The sequence below is a fragment of the Leucoraja erinacea genome, chromosome 1 (genome assembly GCF_028641065.1).
Source record: "Leucoraja erinacea ecotype New England chromosome 1, Leri_hhj_1, whole genome shotgun sequence".
NCBI classification, from domain to species: domain Eukaryota; kingdom Metazoa; phylum Chordata; class Chondrichthyes; order Rajiformes; family Rajidae; genus Leucoraja; species Leucoraja erinaceus.
In genome coordinates, this window is record NC_073377.1 from 49482103 (window position 1) to 49500372 (window position 18270).

Below are 18270 nucleotides of genomic sequence, written 5' to 3' on the forward strand. Positions count from 1 at the left end.
AGTTTCAAATGTTAAAATTTTTCTGACGAGCCAAGACGTCATCTTATCCATGTTCTCCAGGAATGCTGCCTGACCTGCTGAGTTACTCCAGCATTTTGTCTTTCTACCACTGAACATAACGTGCCGTCCAGCAGTGGAGTCCTGTAATAGAGGCAGTGATCTGTAAGTCATTAAGTCCCACACTTAGTCTCAATGTCCAGGATTTACTTAGCATGGGAAAGGCTGAAACCCAGCCATTGCCATGGAGATACAGCGACCATTTCTAAACAGACCTACCTAATGTGTTCAGTGTTTTACTGTATATTTCCAGCAAATGTTGTATATTACTTTAACAATGTCTTTTTTGATGATAAAGCAACAATGGAAGAACTTGTTTCAACTTACAACTAATATGGCTGCAAGCGCTCCTTCGATAAGTCCTGTTAACACGTCACTCCAGTGATGTTTGTAATCAGACACGCGTGAAAGTCCCACGTACACTGAAGATGCAATTAAGGCAAACTGAAGGGTTGGACGCAGCAGCCTGGACCAATCGGCCACCATTCGTGCTTGCAGATAAAGCTGATGAAAAATGTAAATTCAGGTTAAATGCTTGAATTTGTATTACACAGTTATTAACAACATGAGCTTTGAGTTTTTTTGACAACAGAAACCATTTTCATTATGTGTAGGGAAGAACTGCAGATGCTGGTTTAAATTGAACGTAGACACAAAATGCTGGAGTAACTCAGTGGGACTGCCATCATTGCTGGAGAGATGGAATGGGTGACGTTTTGGGTCGAGACCTATCGGTCTGAGTTACTCCAGCATTTTGTGTCAACCATTTTTATTGATGGTTGTGCTTTAATCAATTTGGTCACTGAAACCATGTTTCTAGTATTCTACAGTGTGTGATGAAATTATGTTTAGAATTTCCACTTTGACTTGTTAATTTATTTTTCACTATTATTTTCACTCTTATTGAAGGGCTGGTTCTTAACTATGGGGAAAGACCTTTAGGTCCATGGCAAACAATGCAAAGCAGAATCTGAAAAATAATTTTAATACTCATGAGTTTTCATTAAATAAACTAATTAAACCTTTGTGACTGTTTCCTGCACTGTGCACATTACTATAAGAAATACAATTTGCATGGTAGGATCTTGGGTGTGGTTAGAATGCAATAAATGTCACCACCCTATAGATTTTCCACAGCTGGAGGTTAATCACATGGACTTGAGTTTTAGCTGCCATTGGAGGAGGAGAAAGGTTCCTCAGAATCAAGAGAGTTGTTTATCTTTATTATATTTCCGATTTGGCTTCAAGGACCTTTATAAGTATCGAGCAAATCATGTTCCTTATGAAGGGCAATAAATTGAACTACACTGTTTTAAGAAAAGCATAAATAACATTGGACTGATGAATAACATGTTTCTCCTGTTCCACCTCCCTTGTAATTTATTCCCTTCTCCAAAGACCCGTGCAGAAAGAAGATTTCACAGCTGCTATAAACTTTCAAATGCCTTAGTACTAACCCACAAATCAATGATTCTGAGCTTCACACATGCATATACTGTGCGCAGAAATTACTCTAGCCTCATGTAGCAACTCAAAAATGTTCACCCAATTTAATGTAAATGTGGCATTAAACCAGGAATTAAATGTCATGGTCTCTGTGTCTCAGCTACACAGGAGAGAGACAGCATGCTCATCTGCAAATATGCTCTATTGTCTTTAATGATAAATGAACGCTCTTGTGGTCCACGTCACAACAGTGATTAATGTTTGGTTTAACTAAACTGGCACCATGGAAAATAAATCTCTGCCTAATCCTTACAGAACATTATCCCACAGCTGACATTCAAAACTGTATGTTAATAATTCCTTCTGCTACACTCAAACCAAGGAGGCAAGTCCACTCTCCATGCATTTGGCAACGTGTGAATGTTCTTCCTTCATTCTGCTTTCAACACAGATTCAGCACATCTGGCACTCAAAACATTACAAATTAAATTCAAATGAAATGTCTTATTTTCAATACTAAATGATCAAATGAAGAAAAGGAATTCTTGATTTAGAGCTGAATTAGGTACACTTTATTCCCTTTACCATTTTGCTGCCTTTTGTTAAGATTTTTTGGTTGGTGGCATATTCCTGCTCATCAATGATGGAAAGTCAAACAGAAACCATCTCCATTTCAACATGCATGTCAGACTAAAAATGAATGGGGCCTTGACTAGAGGATTCAAGCAACATTCCAGAAATGTCTGTAAATGGAAAACTGGAAAGGATGTAACATTCACCTGGGCCGTGTTGCTGAGCAAACTACTGGAGCAGTAGCTGAAACTCTGGGTCCTGTGTAGGAACGAACTGCAGATGCTGGTTTAAACCGAAGATAGACAAAAAGCTGGAGTAACTCAGCCGACCAGGCAGCATTTCTGAAGAAAAGGAATAGGTGATGTTTCAGGTCGAGACTGAAGAAGGATCTCGACCCAAAACGTCACCTAAACCCTGGGTCCTGATGGGCTTCATCAGAGCGTCTTAAAATATGTGTTTAGTGAGGCATTGGTGTGTGGTTTTCAATTTCTCCCAGTTTCATAATGTTGAAGGGTTACTGAGCTCTGAGATGCATGGGGGATCTGGATATCCTAGTGTATGATCCGCAAAAAGTCAGTTAGTAGCTGCAGCAAGTAATTAGGAAAACCAACAGAATGTTGCTGGAGAAATTGAATATACAATAGGCAAATCTGGGCAGTGGGAAAGGTCATTGTACTTTAGTTCTACAGGACATTAGTTAAACAACTAGCTTGCATGTTCTCCCTGTGACCACGTGGGTTTCCTCTGGGTGTTCCATTTTCCTCCCACATCCCAAAGGTCTGTGTGTTTGTGTTAATTGGCCTACGTGAAATCATCCCTCGTGTGTATGGAATTTATTGAGGAAGTGGGAAATACAGAACTAGAGTGAACAGGTTGGTGTGGACTCATTGGGCCAAAGGGCCTGTTTCCATGCTGTATCTCTAAACTAAACATTTGCAGCATTGTGAACAATATTCACCATTATTTTAAAGAAGCCATTTCGAGAAAGCTTACAAGACTGAAATCTGAAATTATCTTTTGAGGAAAGGTTCGATGGGCAAGGCTTGTATTTTCGACATTGCGGGGTGATGGAGTCATACAGCACGGAAACAGGACCTTCGGCGCAACTCGTCCATGCTAACCAAGATGCCCTATCTAAGCTCGACTTGATTGGAGCATGCAAGTTGCTGAGAAGTCCTGGGGGGTAGGTGCAAAGAACTACAGGGAAGACCATTTATTTTCTCTCAGTGGCTTGTGAGATATTGAAAATCTCCCCGAGGTTTACACGTTCAAATGACTGCTTTAAGGGAGCACATTTATCGTGCCTTATAATTTGCAGTTTTTAAAAGTAATTTGTGGAAGTAGAACATTTAAAACATATAAAATGCAGCAACCTCCATATTTTCCTCACGGCATACAAGGAGGGAACTTCAGCTCAGCGAGTCTGTGCTGGCTCATGGAGCAATCCCATTCCTTATTAGTTTTCCCTGGGCTATTCTTCCCACATGCCCATTGACCCCCCCCCCCCCCCCCCTCACCGTCTCCCCCAATCAGCTGGGGAACTTTGCAGTGGCCAATTATCCAACCGAGACCGCACATCTTTGAGGTGGACGTGGAAAACCAGAGCAATCGGAGGAAATTCATGAAGGAATCAAAGGTGACTGGAGCAGTGATGGGGCAGCTCTGCTGTAGAACCACACAGCACAGCAACAGACCCAACGATCCACAACTTTGCACCAAACATGATGCTAAGTTAAACTAATCTCTGCCTGTACATGATCTATATCCCTTCATTCCCTGCATATCCATACCTATCTAAAACCCTCTTAGACACAACTATCATATCTGCCTCAAAAAACAACTCTGGCAGCATGTTCTAGGCATCCACCTTTCTCTGTGTAAAAAAAAATGTCCCATACAATTCCTTATGTCCTCTAAAGATGACTTAGTGACTCTGATCCACTGAGTTACTCCAGCATTTTGTGTTCTACGCAAGATTCCAGTATCAGCATCCTTGTGCCTCCATTTTAAAGCAATGCTCTTTAGTATTTGACATTTGCACCCTGGGAAAAAGTACATCTAGTGTCTACCGTATCCTTTCCTCTCCATCATTTTATAAACCACTGTGCCGCACATTGATTTAGTAGAAAGCCACGTCAGAACAATTTATTTCAACTGGTATTGAAGCTTAAACTATTGGTCATCAAACATAATTCCCAAGGACTAATTGTGCAAAATGTTATATTAAATCTGTGACACTTTGTCCTCAAGTTTAGCAGCAAAATTCTGCTGGGTGACACCAAATGACATTCTGCAGATGTGCCACAAGATGGTGCTGAAGTGTCTGATAGTGGAATCCACGCAATATCAAGTTTTAAAAGTCAATCTTTCTGTAAGGACAACAGACAATGTAGATGTGGACAAGGTACTGAGAACAATGAGTACTAGTGTTTGGGCTAAAGGGCCTGCCCCACTTGGACGACCTAATCCACGAGTTTAGACCCTAGACGAGTCGAAAAAAATGTCAAGATCGTGTTGACTCGCCGAAGTAAAAGACCAAGACCTGCTAGGACCTCCTACAACCCCCCTCAACCTCAATCTTCCACACCTAAGACCAACTACGACTAGCTACGAGTGGAAAATTATCATTTGATAAACTGATGTCATGTTTGCATTTTTTTTCTCGGGCCAGTTACCTACCTACGACTACCATCACGGCCTACTACAGCCTACCTACCTACGACCTGCCTACCAGTTTCCATGCCAACTTTTTTTTTACTCTTGGACATTTTTTATCAGGCTGGAAAAAACGGCGCGACCTACTTGAGGCCAGGAGTACGCGGAGACCACTCACGAACATGAGGAAGAGTTATGAAGACCTCCAACGACCTCGTAGCGACCATGCTGCGAGTATGAGTCAAGGGCAAACTCGGCAGAGGTCGCCAATTAGGTCGTGAAAGTGGGACAGGGGCTTTAGGCGAAACAATTTTTTTAAATTCTGCTAAAGTTAAACACAATTTTAAAATATTTGGAAAATTTAGTTTACACTAACTTCCTCGGGTTAGACAATAGACAATAGGTGCAGGAGTAGGCCATTCGGCCCTTCGAACCATCACCACCATTCAATGTGATCATGGCTGATCATTCCCATTCAGTATCCCATTCCTGCCTTCTCCCCATATCCCCTGACTCTGCTATTTTTAAGAGCCCTATCAGCTCTCCCTTGAAAGCATCCAGAGAACCTGCCTCCACCGCCCTCTGAGGCAGAGAATTCCACAGACTCATCACTCTCTGTGAGAAAAAGAGTTTCCTCGTCTCCGTTCTAAATGAGACTTACACTTATTCTTGAACTGTGGCCCCTGGTTCTGGCCTCCCGCAACATCGGGAACATGTTTCCTGCCTCTAGCTTGTCCAAGCCCTTAATAATTTTATATGTTTCAATGAGATTGCCTCAATTGCATCCTTCTAAACTCCAGAGTGGTCAAGCCCAGCTGCTCCATTCTCTCATCATATGACAGTCCCGCCATTCCGGGAATTAACCTTGTAAACCTACGCTGCACTCCCTCAATAGCAAGAATGTCCTTCCTCAAATTAGGGGACCAAAGCTGCACACAATACTCTAGGTGTGGTCTCACTAGGGCTCTGTACAACTGCAGAAGGACCTCTTTGTTCCTATATTCGATTCCTCTTGTTATAAAGGCCAACATGCCATTTGCTTTCTTCACTGCCTGCTGTACCTGCATGCTTACTTTCAAAGACTGATATACAAGGACCCAGATCCCGTTGTACTTCCCCTTTTCCCAACAATGCCATTTAGATAGTAAACAGTTAGTGTACAGCTTCAAACCAACAACAAACATCTGTGTATTTATTATTCTCTAAATGTACTGGAATTTCAGCGCTGACAAAGCAGATGTTGAGTCATTATGGGGAAAAAGATCAGGCTAGAATATATATATGATGGTCAAAGGTTTAATGATTTATTTAAAGAGAGTAGAGTAATATGGAAAGCAGTCAAAATGTGGGACAAATGATTCGGGATGAAGTAGCGAGGGGAGAACAATACAGTGAAGGCAAAAGAACACAAAGTGCGTGCTATTACACAGATTTGAGTGTGGTTGTAGGGGCAGAGGAGACAATGAAGTGATTGGTAGATTACAGCAGGATTTGAACTTGTTGGGGTACAGAGAAACTGTTTGGCTCAGGTGAGAGGAGACTCAATGTAATGCAAGGTAGGATGTGCACAGCACAACTTGGATGCTGCTGCTTACAAACCAGCAGTAGGAATATTGATGTCTCTAACTTCAAGTGGCCCTTGCATCCCCTCTTTCTCTCCATCCTTCCCCCACCCTAGTCATCATACTAGTTTCATTGTGGTCCTGTTCAGTTTCACTGTTTAACTCGTTATCACCTAGCGCACAGCTATCAATGGACCATTGCCGGCCCCACCTTTCCTTGATCATCGTTACTTTTTGCATATCTTTCATTTATTTGTTCTATCTCCCTCTATATCAATGTCCATATCTCTCGTTTCCCTTTCCCCTGACTCTCAGTCTGAAGAAGGGTCTCGACCCGAAACGTCACCCATTCCCTTTCTCCAGAGATGCTGCCTGACCCGCTGAGTTTCTCCAGCGTTTTGTATCTACCTTTGGCTGCTACAGTGTCTTTACAGATGTGAGGCTTGTGGTAACAGAGTTGGTCAAGTTTTAACACAAAGAGTGTGAGGTGATGGTAGAGGCAGATGGACAACTGTACGTAACTCAATTGAAAAGAACCCATCCTTAAAGAGTTTCAGCGTTATAATGATTTCCACCAGTTTGCTCACAAACCAAGTGCAGATTTCACAATGTACCACACATGGTTCAAATTAATTGGCTAGAGTTTCAAAACTCAAATATTGTGTTCCAAAGTGGTTTACGAGCCCTGCATTCTATCAAACTGTGATCGGTTGTTGAAGCTGACAGTAAGTATTTCACCTAGTATATTTATCCAGTTTGAAATTGCGATCAAACAAGAAAAACAAGACTTGCACTTTGGAACAGATCAATAGAGTTGAACTGAAACAGGCACAAGGGATTCATACTGATTTTTGCTTGTTAACTATACCAAACTATTCACATGAAATTAAACAAAAGTGCTTACAATGTAAATAGTTTATAAATGTTTAATTTGTCTTATTGGTATCCTAATGTGCTTTTTGTCCAGCCATCGTTTACTCCTCCTTCTCTGTGGCCTTTTTAAAAGTGCAGGCAGATCATGCAAAATAACATTCAGCTCCAATTACACTTGCATGGAACACATACATAAATGCAGCCATTAAACGCACACCAATAAACTTCACAAGTTTTCGAACTCTTAACATTTTGGTGGGGGAGGGGAGAGGGGCTTTAACATTTAATCAAAATGGGACCTAAAGAAATTGACATGTTTGAGACCTAACAGAGCAATTCAACTCAAACGACATAACCTTGAACATTCAGCAATATTTCTATCAGAGCTTCTTTTAATTACATCTGGCTAGTCTTTGATTCCAGTTCAACCATTGTGAAAACATTGCTTTAGATTACTGGGGAGAACTTTATTTAGAGATAGAGTGTGGCCTCTTTAGTACGTGTTTTTCAATGCTTGAAATGCACGTAATTACACTTTTGTACATGTTTTAAATTATTTTCATCAGGAAATTTGATCAGTGCAATTCGCCTAGTGCAGAGTGTCATTTTCACATGATGTCATCAGTACAAACCACATTCCTGACCCAGCCCAAAACATGGTCTGAAGAAGGGTCCCGACATGAAACGTCATCTATTACTTTTCTCCAGCAATGCTGCCTGCTCCGCTGTTATTCCAACATTTTGTGTCTATCTTTGGTAGAACCCAGCATCTGTGGTTCCTTCCAACACACACGGCCTATCCATGCTGCCTGACCCTCTGAATTACTCCTGCACTTTATGTCTTCCATTGTTAAACCAGCATTTGCAGTTCCTTGTGTCAATAAACTTCTTAACGTTGGAATTGCTGCAAATAGTCTAACTCACTCATTTCTCACTCATTGAAAAAAACCACATGGGGAGCCATCAAGGGGTTTTAGTGAAGTATTCTTAACAGGGCTTTGTATTTGTTTTGCTTTTTAATTGTGCTGATTTAAATCTGACTGATCTCTGCATTGCAATGTTGGAGATTGTTCAAAACAGCAGACAATTGAAGGCAAGTATGTTGGCCATTATATTGCAAGAATAAATATGTTTTCCAACAATTACACAGGGACTGGGGAACTGTACAATTCTGGGCCATTTTGTTTCCAAAAAGAAGGACATGCCTGCTATATAGAGAGAATGCAAAGAACATTCAGTAGACTGATTTCTAAGATAGTGAATTTGTCAAAAGAGGAGGCTTTGCCTCTTACCTGCCTTTGCCCAGGAAGCTTGGCCTCTTTTTTGAGAGTTTAGAAGAATGAAAGGTCAACTTATTGAAAAGTACTAAATTCAGAAAGAGTACTGTGATGAAAATCACATGGTTCAGAGGGTGGTGAACCTTTAGAATTCTCTTTCGTGAAGTCTGTGGAGGGTCAGTCCCCAATACATTTAAAGTAAATAGCAATGGATTTCTGGAGTGCCAAACGATCTAGAGATCCAGGGAGAGGACAGGAAAATAGTGCTGAGATAATAAGCTGCCTGCTTAAGCTCCCTGCACAGAGATCTGGCAAGATTATACAGATATAAGATTTAAAAGGCAATCTCTGCAGACAGCTACCCTTGAAAATCATGTACATGCACATTAGCGCATCAAAACAGGAAAATACCACAGTCTTGCTTTCAGAGGTATATTTAGCCAATTTTGAGATTTTTTTTAAGCCAATGCCCCGATTGGATATTAGAGCAAGTAACAGCACATACTGGGATGCAGCTATCTTTGTAGCGTCAATTTCTAGCCTTCTACAATAGTTTGAAAGTGAATCCGTTCTTTATCATTCTTGAAAATCTGTAAGCACAAGACTTCTCTTCCCAAATACTCTGAGGCTGATTGTGAACACTTTATTATTGCTCATCTGGCATCTGGTAATGTTCTATAATCCAGAGTCTTCGTGACTAAAGCCACGAATGCATGGAGTAGCATAAATATAACTCCATATATGAAGCAGCCTTCAACAATGGTCTGAGTACAGGCGATAAATACTAATGTCCTTGTAGGGAAGCGGAGGGGTGGATTTAAACTAATGCTGCAGAAGAAATGGTGAATGGAGCAGCTACAGACACAGTTTAGTTTCATTTATTATTGCCACTTTTACTGCGGAACAATGGAAAGCATTTTGTTGTGTGCTAGCCAGTCAATGACAAGACTGTGCATGATTACAATCAAGCTGTCCACCGTCTACAGAGAGAGGATAAAGGGTAAAACATTTAGTGCAAGGTAAAGTCCGATAAAGTCTGTTAAAGGTAGTTCAAAGGCCTCCAATTAGGTAGATGAGAGGTGGCATATTGAGACGAGAGGGGCATATTGTGTGAGTCACAGTCAACCTCTGATAATTGCCTTCTGATTGTTTGGAATTCCTGATGGTCCAGTATCAGGCTAACCCATTGGATGTGAATGTGGCCCAGTGGTCACAAATGCAGCCAGGGGCAGGGCCAGGGTGTGGACTGCAGGCTAGGTATGTGGCTGGAGCCTGCGATGGCATCCAGAACACCAAGGTTCATAAACACAGATAGGTTTGCAGCCGTGTGTTTAGGTTCCCTGGGTTCACTGGATGATTTATTATACTGTTGTGTAACATGTAAATAATGTGAAAAAAGTGCGTTTGGATAGGACCAACATCCAGAAATGTGAAAAATCTGTCCGAAGAAGGGCCCCGACCCAAAATGTCACCTGTCCATTCCATCCGCCTGACCCACTGTGTTCCTCCAGCATTGTATTTTGATCTGTGAAATTTGCTAGTCTGGCACTATCTAAGTCCAAGAGGTGCCAGATTATCAGATGTTTACTGTACACAGGTGCAGTGTAAAGATACAGGAACAAGTCTGCTCATTTATGGATCAAATGTTGACACTGGTACAGCATGTAGATGCATGATGCATAGAGAAAAGGCACACAGGGATACCAAAACAAAACAACCTGTCCAATGCAAAGAACACTGTGGTACAGGATACTGATGAAATAATAGAAGAACTGGGAGGAGGGCCCCACCTTGCATCTCAATCTTGTTCTGTCGCCCAGTAAGAGCATAACTTGGCCTCAGTTCCATATTCCTGCCTGCTTTCATAACCCTCAACGCCCCTTGAGACTCAAAGTCTGCCACCCAAATATACAATGACTCAGCCTCTCAATCCTCAGGAGCTGACAGTTCACAGCCCCCAGAGAAGAAAGTCTGCTTTAAGCAGGCAACCCCTTTATTCTGAAACTGTGAAACCTAATATGTAACTGTCGGCGACACTTGTGTACTGTCCAGGTTGGATGCAAAAGCCGAGCTACATGTGACAATCATTCATTCAGTTGTAGATTCCTCACCAGGGGAGACATCCTCTCTCAACATCAACCCAACCAAGCTCCCAAAGAATACCAAACGCTTCAATAAAAAATACAATGACCATATCCCCACCCTTTCCTCATGAGACAACCACTTCATCCAAGGAATTATCCTTGTGAATAATCTCAGAACTGACCCCACGGCAGTATATCGCTCCCTAACTGATATCACATACACGTAGTTCCACAAACGCTGTTCGTCACAGTGCGTCTGGTATTGTCTGCTAGGATTATTTCTATTTAGCAAGGAGGAGTAGTCGAACACCAATATTCTATATGCGAATAAGAGTTTTGTCAATAGAATGCAGAAAAAGGAGGAAGTGAATGATAAGATATGGAGACGTGATTTGATGGATCAATATACAAGGTTACAAATGAAATACTCAAGAAATTATACAGTTAGGTGGTAAAAGAAACTCATTAATATTTTTACATTCAGATTTTAGATATTTAGATTTTGGCAAGTCCAAGATAATATGAAATAGAAGTTTGAATTCAGATTTAACTGATGAAGTTAGTGACAGTGCACAAAGCTTCCTCTTGGCAGAGTCACTGTACACAAGCCCCGAACTAGGAACATCGATTTTATAATATGACGATTATCTTCGCAGCAGGTCACAAACGAGTACCGTCCTTTTAGACAGGACATTAAATTAGTGAAAAAAACAAACTGCTCAAAGAAGAGACACAAAATGCTGGAGTGACTCAGTGGGTCAGACAGATCAAGGATCTGTCAACCTTCGCCTTTTAAAAATACTCAATGGCTTGATCTCCACAGCCGTCTGTGGCAATGGCCCCAGAAGAAATTCCTCCTCATCTCCTTTAGGTAGTAAATAGTGCAGACAAAGTATAGAGATCAGGGGAGAGATATGTCGAGCAGGAATATCAACAAATTATCTGCATCTAACGGGATACAACATAGATTGTGATAATTTCTGTTCTGGTAACATCTTTGTAAATATGTTTGCTTTCCCCATTCAGCTTTAAATATTTTTGTTAAATAATAGTGATCAGATCTCTTGACAAAGTTTGATACAAGTGTTGACCTAATGCATTTGATTTTCAGTTTAGGCTGATCCAGTTTATATTGAAGGTGGTGAATGCATGGAATGTACTGATCAAAGATGTGGTGGAAGTGGAGATTGAATGAACAATTGGATTAGGCCACTGAGGAGTATGTTTGTTTTCGCAACCATGACAACAGGATTCTCGTCTTTACTTCCGCGCTCATTCCAATTGGGTGTGAACACAACTATTTAGAGAGGATCCCAAATTTCTCCTCACACGGTGTAAAAATGGAAGTTGTGTAATTATCATTGCTACCAAATTCATGTCTTGTAGTTGATTCATATGTAAGTCTCCTTCTTATCGAGCCTGGCGAGACAGCTAGGGTAAGTGTAGTCATCACACGAGCCCCGACAAGTCAGTGGTTAATGACACCAAATGGTATATCATTTGATTAATTGTTTTCTTTCCATGATCTGCTTCCTGTATTAACAAGTCTGTTTAAAATAAATATGTTATTTTTTGATATAGGGGCAATGCTGGTAATGTCACCAATCATTACCTATCCCTAATTGTCCATCAGAATGTGGTAGTGGACCATCTTCTTGCACTAATACAGTCCTTCTTGTGATGATCCTCCCGGAGTGATGTTTAGCAGAGAGGTCCACGATTTAGACCCATGACAATGAACGACTGGTCTCCAGGTCCAAATTATTTTTGACGGCCCCCAGCCCCCCCCCCCCCCCCCCCGCCCCCTGTTTCCCATTTTAATAGGTGGAGGACGATCCCCACCATTTTTTGTAATCCGGATTTTAAAACTCGGTGAAATCTCCGCTTTCCGTGAGACAGTGGGGGTGGAACGCATTGGACGAGAGAGATGTCGGCCAGCAGGCAATGGGGGGGAACCATGATGATTCAGCGCGATGAGTGGGGTCACGGGCGGAAGTAGGGGGGTGGGACTGAGGATAGAGCGCGGTGATTGGAGGAGGGAGATGTCCATGGAACAAAGATCATAGAGCGGAGCTTGAATTGGCCCGTTCGCGGGGCTTTTCACTGCCCGACACGGCACGGCACAGCCGGGACCTTCCATCGCCCCGCCGTGAAATTGCTGCGTCGAGGCGATCGAGGCTCCCTATAGAAACATAGAAATTAGGTGCAGGAGTAGGCCATTCGGCCCTTCGAGCCTGCACCGTCATTCAATATGATCATGGCTGATCATCCAACTCAGCTATCGGTTATCCCGTACCTGCCTTCTCTCCATACCCCCTGATCCCCTTAGCCACAAGGGAGCCAAGAACTGGTACATGGAGACAGAGATTCAACTCTCTGCGTGATCATAAAGGATTTCCCCTTTATCCTTAAGCTGTGACACCTTGTCCTGGACTTCCCTAACATCGGGAACAATCTTCCTGCATCTAGCCTGTCCAACCCCTTCGCGGGGCTTCTAAATTCTAGAGAGTATAAACCAAGTCTATGTCTTTCTTCATAAGACACGGCACGGAATCAGTCCGGGACCGTCTCCACTCCCTCTATGGCCCCTTCCTCGATTTGAGACCAAAACTGTTGCAGGTGTGGTCTCAAGACCCTGTACGACTCGTAGAACCTCTCTGCTCCTATACTCAAAACCTTTTGCAATGAAAGCTAACATACCATGTTGAAGCCCCCGCCGGGGGATGGAAGGCCCCGTGAATGGGCCGATCCAAGCCCCACAATTCGGGGCGGACAAACCTGCTCTTGCTGCAGTTCGGTCACCAACCAGAAATTGTGTCACCCCCCCCCCCCTCCTATGCTTTGACAGCGATTTCCGAGCCTGATAGGATGGTATCCCATGTGACTGCTACCTTTGTCTTTCTTGGTGATTTACATTCACCTGGGAAATATAGGCCAGTGATTTTAACATCTGTGGTTGGAAAGTTACTAGAGAATATTCATAGGCATAAGATATACATGTATTTAGATAGACAAGGGCTGATATGGGATAGTCAGCACAGTTTTGTACGTGGGAGAACGTGTCTCAGTAATCTGAGTTTTTTTTGAAGATTCAAAAAGGTTGATGAGGGCAGAGTTGAAGATGTTGTCTATGGATCTCAGTAAGGCATTTGATAAGGTTCATGGTAGGCTGCTCTAGAAGATTAGATTGCATGGGATCTCGGGAGAACTAGCTGACTGGATAGAAAATCGGCTTCATAGAAGGAAGGAGAGGGTGATGTTAGACTGTTTTTCAGACAGAAGGCCTGTGACTAATGGTGTTCCTCAAGGATCGGTGCTTGATAGCCCATTGCTATTTGTGGTTTATATCAATTATTTGGATAAGAACGTACAAGGAATGATGAGTAAGTTTGCACTAAAGTGGGTGGTATTTCAGATAGCAAAGATGGTTGCAACAAAATCTTGATGAGTTGGGCAAGTGGGCAGAGGAATGGTTCGAGTTTAATGCAGATAAAAGTGTGGTATTGGAGTTTGGGAAATCCAACCAGGGCAGGATCTTCACAGTAAATGGCAGGGCTCTAGGGAGGGTTGTAGGGCAGAGTAGTTCAGCTACATATTTCCTTGGAAGTGGAAGTGAAAGAAGATGTGTTCATTTGTGGTCATCTTGCTGTCAGAAAGATGGTGTTAAGCTGGAAAGGGTGCAGAGAATATTTGAGGATGTAGCCAAGACTTGAGGGCCTGAGCTATAGGAAGAAGTTGTGCAGGATAGGCCTGTATTCCTTGAACCAAAGGAGGATGAGGGGTGATCTTATAGAGGTGTACAAGATCATGAGATAGGATAGATTCAAAGTCTTTTACCCAGAGTAAGGGAATCAAGAATCAAAGAGACACACAGTAGGCTTAAGATGAGAGGGGAAATATTTAATGGGAAAATTCTCCGCACAAAAGGTGGAGGGTGAATGGAATGAGTTACCGGAGGAGGTAGTTGAGGCAGACTCTATAACAACATTTAGAAGACATTTGGACAGATATATGGATCTGAAAGGTTTAGAAGGATATGGGCCAAATGCAGGCAGGTGGGACTAGTGTAGATGGGGCACCTTTATGATGGACAAGCTGGGCTGAAGGGCCTGTTTCCATGCTGTATGGCTCTATGGCATGCGGTGTTTATAGAAGCTGGTAGCATTTGTTTTATAAATAACATATACCGCAGCTGGTTTTGCACTGGGAGCAGAGGAAATGATTGTTTAGGATAGTGAGCTGCCTTGTCCTAGACACTGTAGAATTCTTGAATTGTTGGACTTGCACTCATCCAGGAAAGTGGAGAGTACATCCACCATGTTCTGATGATGTGCGGCTTGTAGATAGATGGTGGACATGCTTCTGGGTATCAGGCAACTCTGTCACTACAGGGCACCCAGCTTCTGACCTGCTCTACCAGCCACGGTAGTCCATATGACCTCTGTTAATACATAACAAAGACCAAGCCCGCATTTGTTCAGGCAAGAAAATGTTCATTCCGAAAAGCATCATTTTATATTTGCGAGCAGCAGATGCTATGATTGGAATAGTATGAGCTATAGTGGATTTGTTTATCTTCTAAATGTATCTTGTGTTCATTTGATCCGTGCTTTTCCAGGATGCTGTAAGTAATACCAGAAATACCTCTCTTTACAAAGTGTCCAATATGCTATTTTAAAAGCGTCCTTCAGTATAGCTCAAGTTTCTTGACATTAGATAGCTGCAAAGTGAAGTGCTACGACTGGAATAAGAACTTTCACAATGAACCCCGCAACTGATCAATGATCCAGCTAATGAAGGAAAATGAGCAATTCTAATGCCAGTTTGTTTTGATCCTGCAGCACAGAGGGAGGCAGGGTTCGAGAAGGAGAACATTGTGCTCGCTCCTTGGCAATATGTCTCTTGGCTTCCTTTATGACTCCCACCCTGGCCTGAGATGACTTGCCGGCTCCGGACTGAAAAGGTAGCCGGGAATCTGACGTGGAGCAGGATCCCCCTGTCCGGTCCAGTTGGCCGGCGTTTGTTTGACTCTGGGGTGGAAAGAATACTCTGTACAAAAGCAAGTTAGCAAAGCAATTTCTACAGAAGACAGCAAATAAATTACTCGGTGTTCAGCAAATGTATCTGTGTTCATTTGATCTGTGCTTTTCCAGGATGCTGTAAGTAATACCTTTTGTAATTTTAAATACAAAAGAGACTCACCCTGTTTTAGAGACATGTGGCTGGAAACTTCAGCTCACTACCCACACCTCATTAAACTCACTACTCACACATGAACAGATATATAGATAAGAAACATTTAGCAGGATATTGGCCAAACACAGGCAGGTGGGACTAGTATAGATGGGGCACTTTGGTCGGCATGGGCAAGTGGGGTCAAAGAGCCCGTTTTCATATTGTATATTGGAATATATATCATAGAAGGAAGGAGAGGGTGATGTTAGACTGTTTTTCAGACAGAACCCGGACTCGATAGCTCGTATAGTCCCATTCAAAGAAAGGTTATTAAACATTAACTCCACAGCTGCTGCCTGAGCCACTGGATATTCACATTATTTTACAAAATTATTAACAGTCGCAAGGGCTTAACAGACTCGGCCACTGTTGTGGCATGATTGGATGTGCACAATAACACAAATTCCAACGTGATTTGGTCTGGACCAGGGAGCCTGGCATCTAGGAGGACAACCCCAGCAGCTCCAACCGGTGTCGACGGGACTGCCTGAGAGAATGCAGGTCCCAGTAACAGTGTTATGGGGAAGAATGTCTTTAGCCAGAGGGTGGTGAATCTGTGGGATTCATTGCCACTGACAGCTGTGGAGGCCAATCCATTGGGTATTTTTAAAGCAGACACTGATAGGATTAGAAAATACATCAAAGGTTACAGGGAGGGCAGGAGAATGGCATTGAGAGGTAAAAAATTGATTAGCCATGATTGAATAGTGGAGCAGACTCGATGGGCTGAATGGCCTAATTCTTCTCCTATGTCTTATTTTAGTTTAGTTTTGAGATACAGCGCGGAAACAGACCCTTCGGCCCACCGAGTCCGTGCTGGCCAGCGATCCCCGCACACCATTGCTATCCTACACACACTCGGGACATTTTATAAATTTACCAATCCAATTAACCAACAAACTTGAAAATAGACATAAAATGCTGGAGTAACTCAGCGGGACAGGCAGCATCTCTGGAGAGAAGGAATGGGTTGAGACCCTTCTTCAGCCTTCAGCAAACAAACTTGTATGCCTTTGGAGTGCGGGAGGTGACCAGAACACCCAGAGAAAGCCAAAAGCAAGTATCGGGGAGAATGTACAAACACCATACACCGTACAGACAGCACCCACAGTCAGGATTGAACCCGGGTCTCTGGCACTGTAAGGCAGCAACTCTTCCACTGCGTCACCATGTCTTATGTTCTGAGGGAGAGCAGGCAGGCAGAAACTAGGCAGAAGTGAGCCCTTGAGGTCAGGGTTGTACATCCTTTTTTAAACATGGTGCTGGATTTCCCCAGTAATCAGCACTGGCTTGCTCAGGGAACAGAACCTGTCGTTAGTTCCCTTATTTGGACTGAGGAAATGAATCAGATTCACTTGAACTTCTGCCCCTCATTTGACCATCAGTGATGTTTGGTGCAATTTACAGGAGTTTGTCTGTCCACACCTGACACCAGCTTGGTTCTTGAATAATGCCTTTAGTAGCCTAAAAGCAAGTACTACAAATCCAAAACCAAAACAGAAAATGCTGGAAAAAACCAGCACATCTGGCTGCATCTGTAGCAAGAGAAACAGAGTAAAGATTTCATGTCACAAAACCTGTCTGGCTCTATTCCAGCTTGAATAAACCTGACGAAGTGTGTTCCACTTCAAACTGTGGCTGTTTCTTTTCTCACAGATAAGACCTGACTTGAATAGATTTTCAGGCACTTTCAATTTTTATTTTAGATTTGTAGAGGTTGCAGGCGTGTTTACTTTCTCTTACAAATACCTCCCCCAAACTCAGAGAGGATTAGAATTGACAGCACTGGTTCAGATACCCATGAAAGAATGACAGAAACTTTACTGGTAAGTTTAAAGTGCCAAATTATCTCATTGAAATCATGGATTAAAAAAATCACAACTCTGTAGGTTTTAAGATTGTTTTGAATAAGGGCTGGACTTTTGGAAAGGTAATAAATGAGTGTAATGCAAACAACATTATTAGGCAGGAGTTCAGGAGGGTACACTGGGAGCAGTTGTTACTGCGCAAGTCCACATCTGACATGTGGGAGTCGTTTAAAATTCCAGTTGATCAAAGTTCAGAACTGGCATCTTCCAGAAATAAGGAGGGATAAAGATGGCAAATGCTGGGAATCTTAGATGAGCAAAGAGGATGTAAATATGGTCACAAAGAAATGTAAGGAAGCATATGCAAGGTTTAAGAGGATGGAATCAGACAGGGCCTTTGAGAAATATGAAGAAAGTAAGAAAGAACACAAGCACGTGATTAGAAGGGCTAAAAGAGGACATGAAATAGCTCTGGTAACTTGGATTAAAGAAAATCCCAAATCTTTTTATACCTAGATTAAAAACAAGAGGGCAACAAAGGAGAGGGTTGGACCACTCAAGGATAAATAAGGGAATTTGTACTTAGAGGCTGGGGAAGTAGACAAAGTACTAAATCAGTGCATTTGTTTTCACCAAGGAGAAGGACATGGAGGACAGTGAGATTGGTGTGAAGAATACTAATATGCAGAGATAGTTTGAG

The 18270-nt window shown here is 42.4% G+C and overlaps 1 protein-coding gene across 3 annotated transcripts in view; it reads right to left on the reverse strand.

The window, feature by feature from the left end:
* The window catches only part of plpp1a (phospholipid phosphatase 1a), a 107789-nt gene that overhangs the window by 2249 nt on the left and 87270 nt on the right, over positions 1 to 18270 (reverse strand). For all 3 annotated transcript variants that reach the window (XM_055634442.1, XM_055634452.1, XM_055634458.1), the window contains exon 5: positions 385 to 561. In XM_055634442.1, coding sequence (XP_055490417.1) covers positions 385 to 561 — 177 coding nt within the window. The remainder of the gene's footprint in view (positions 1 to 384; positions 562 to 18270) is intronic.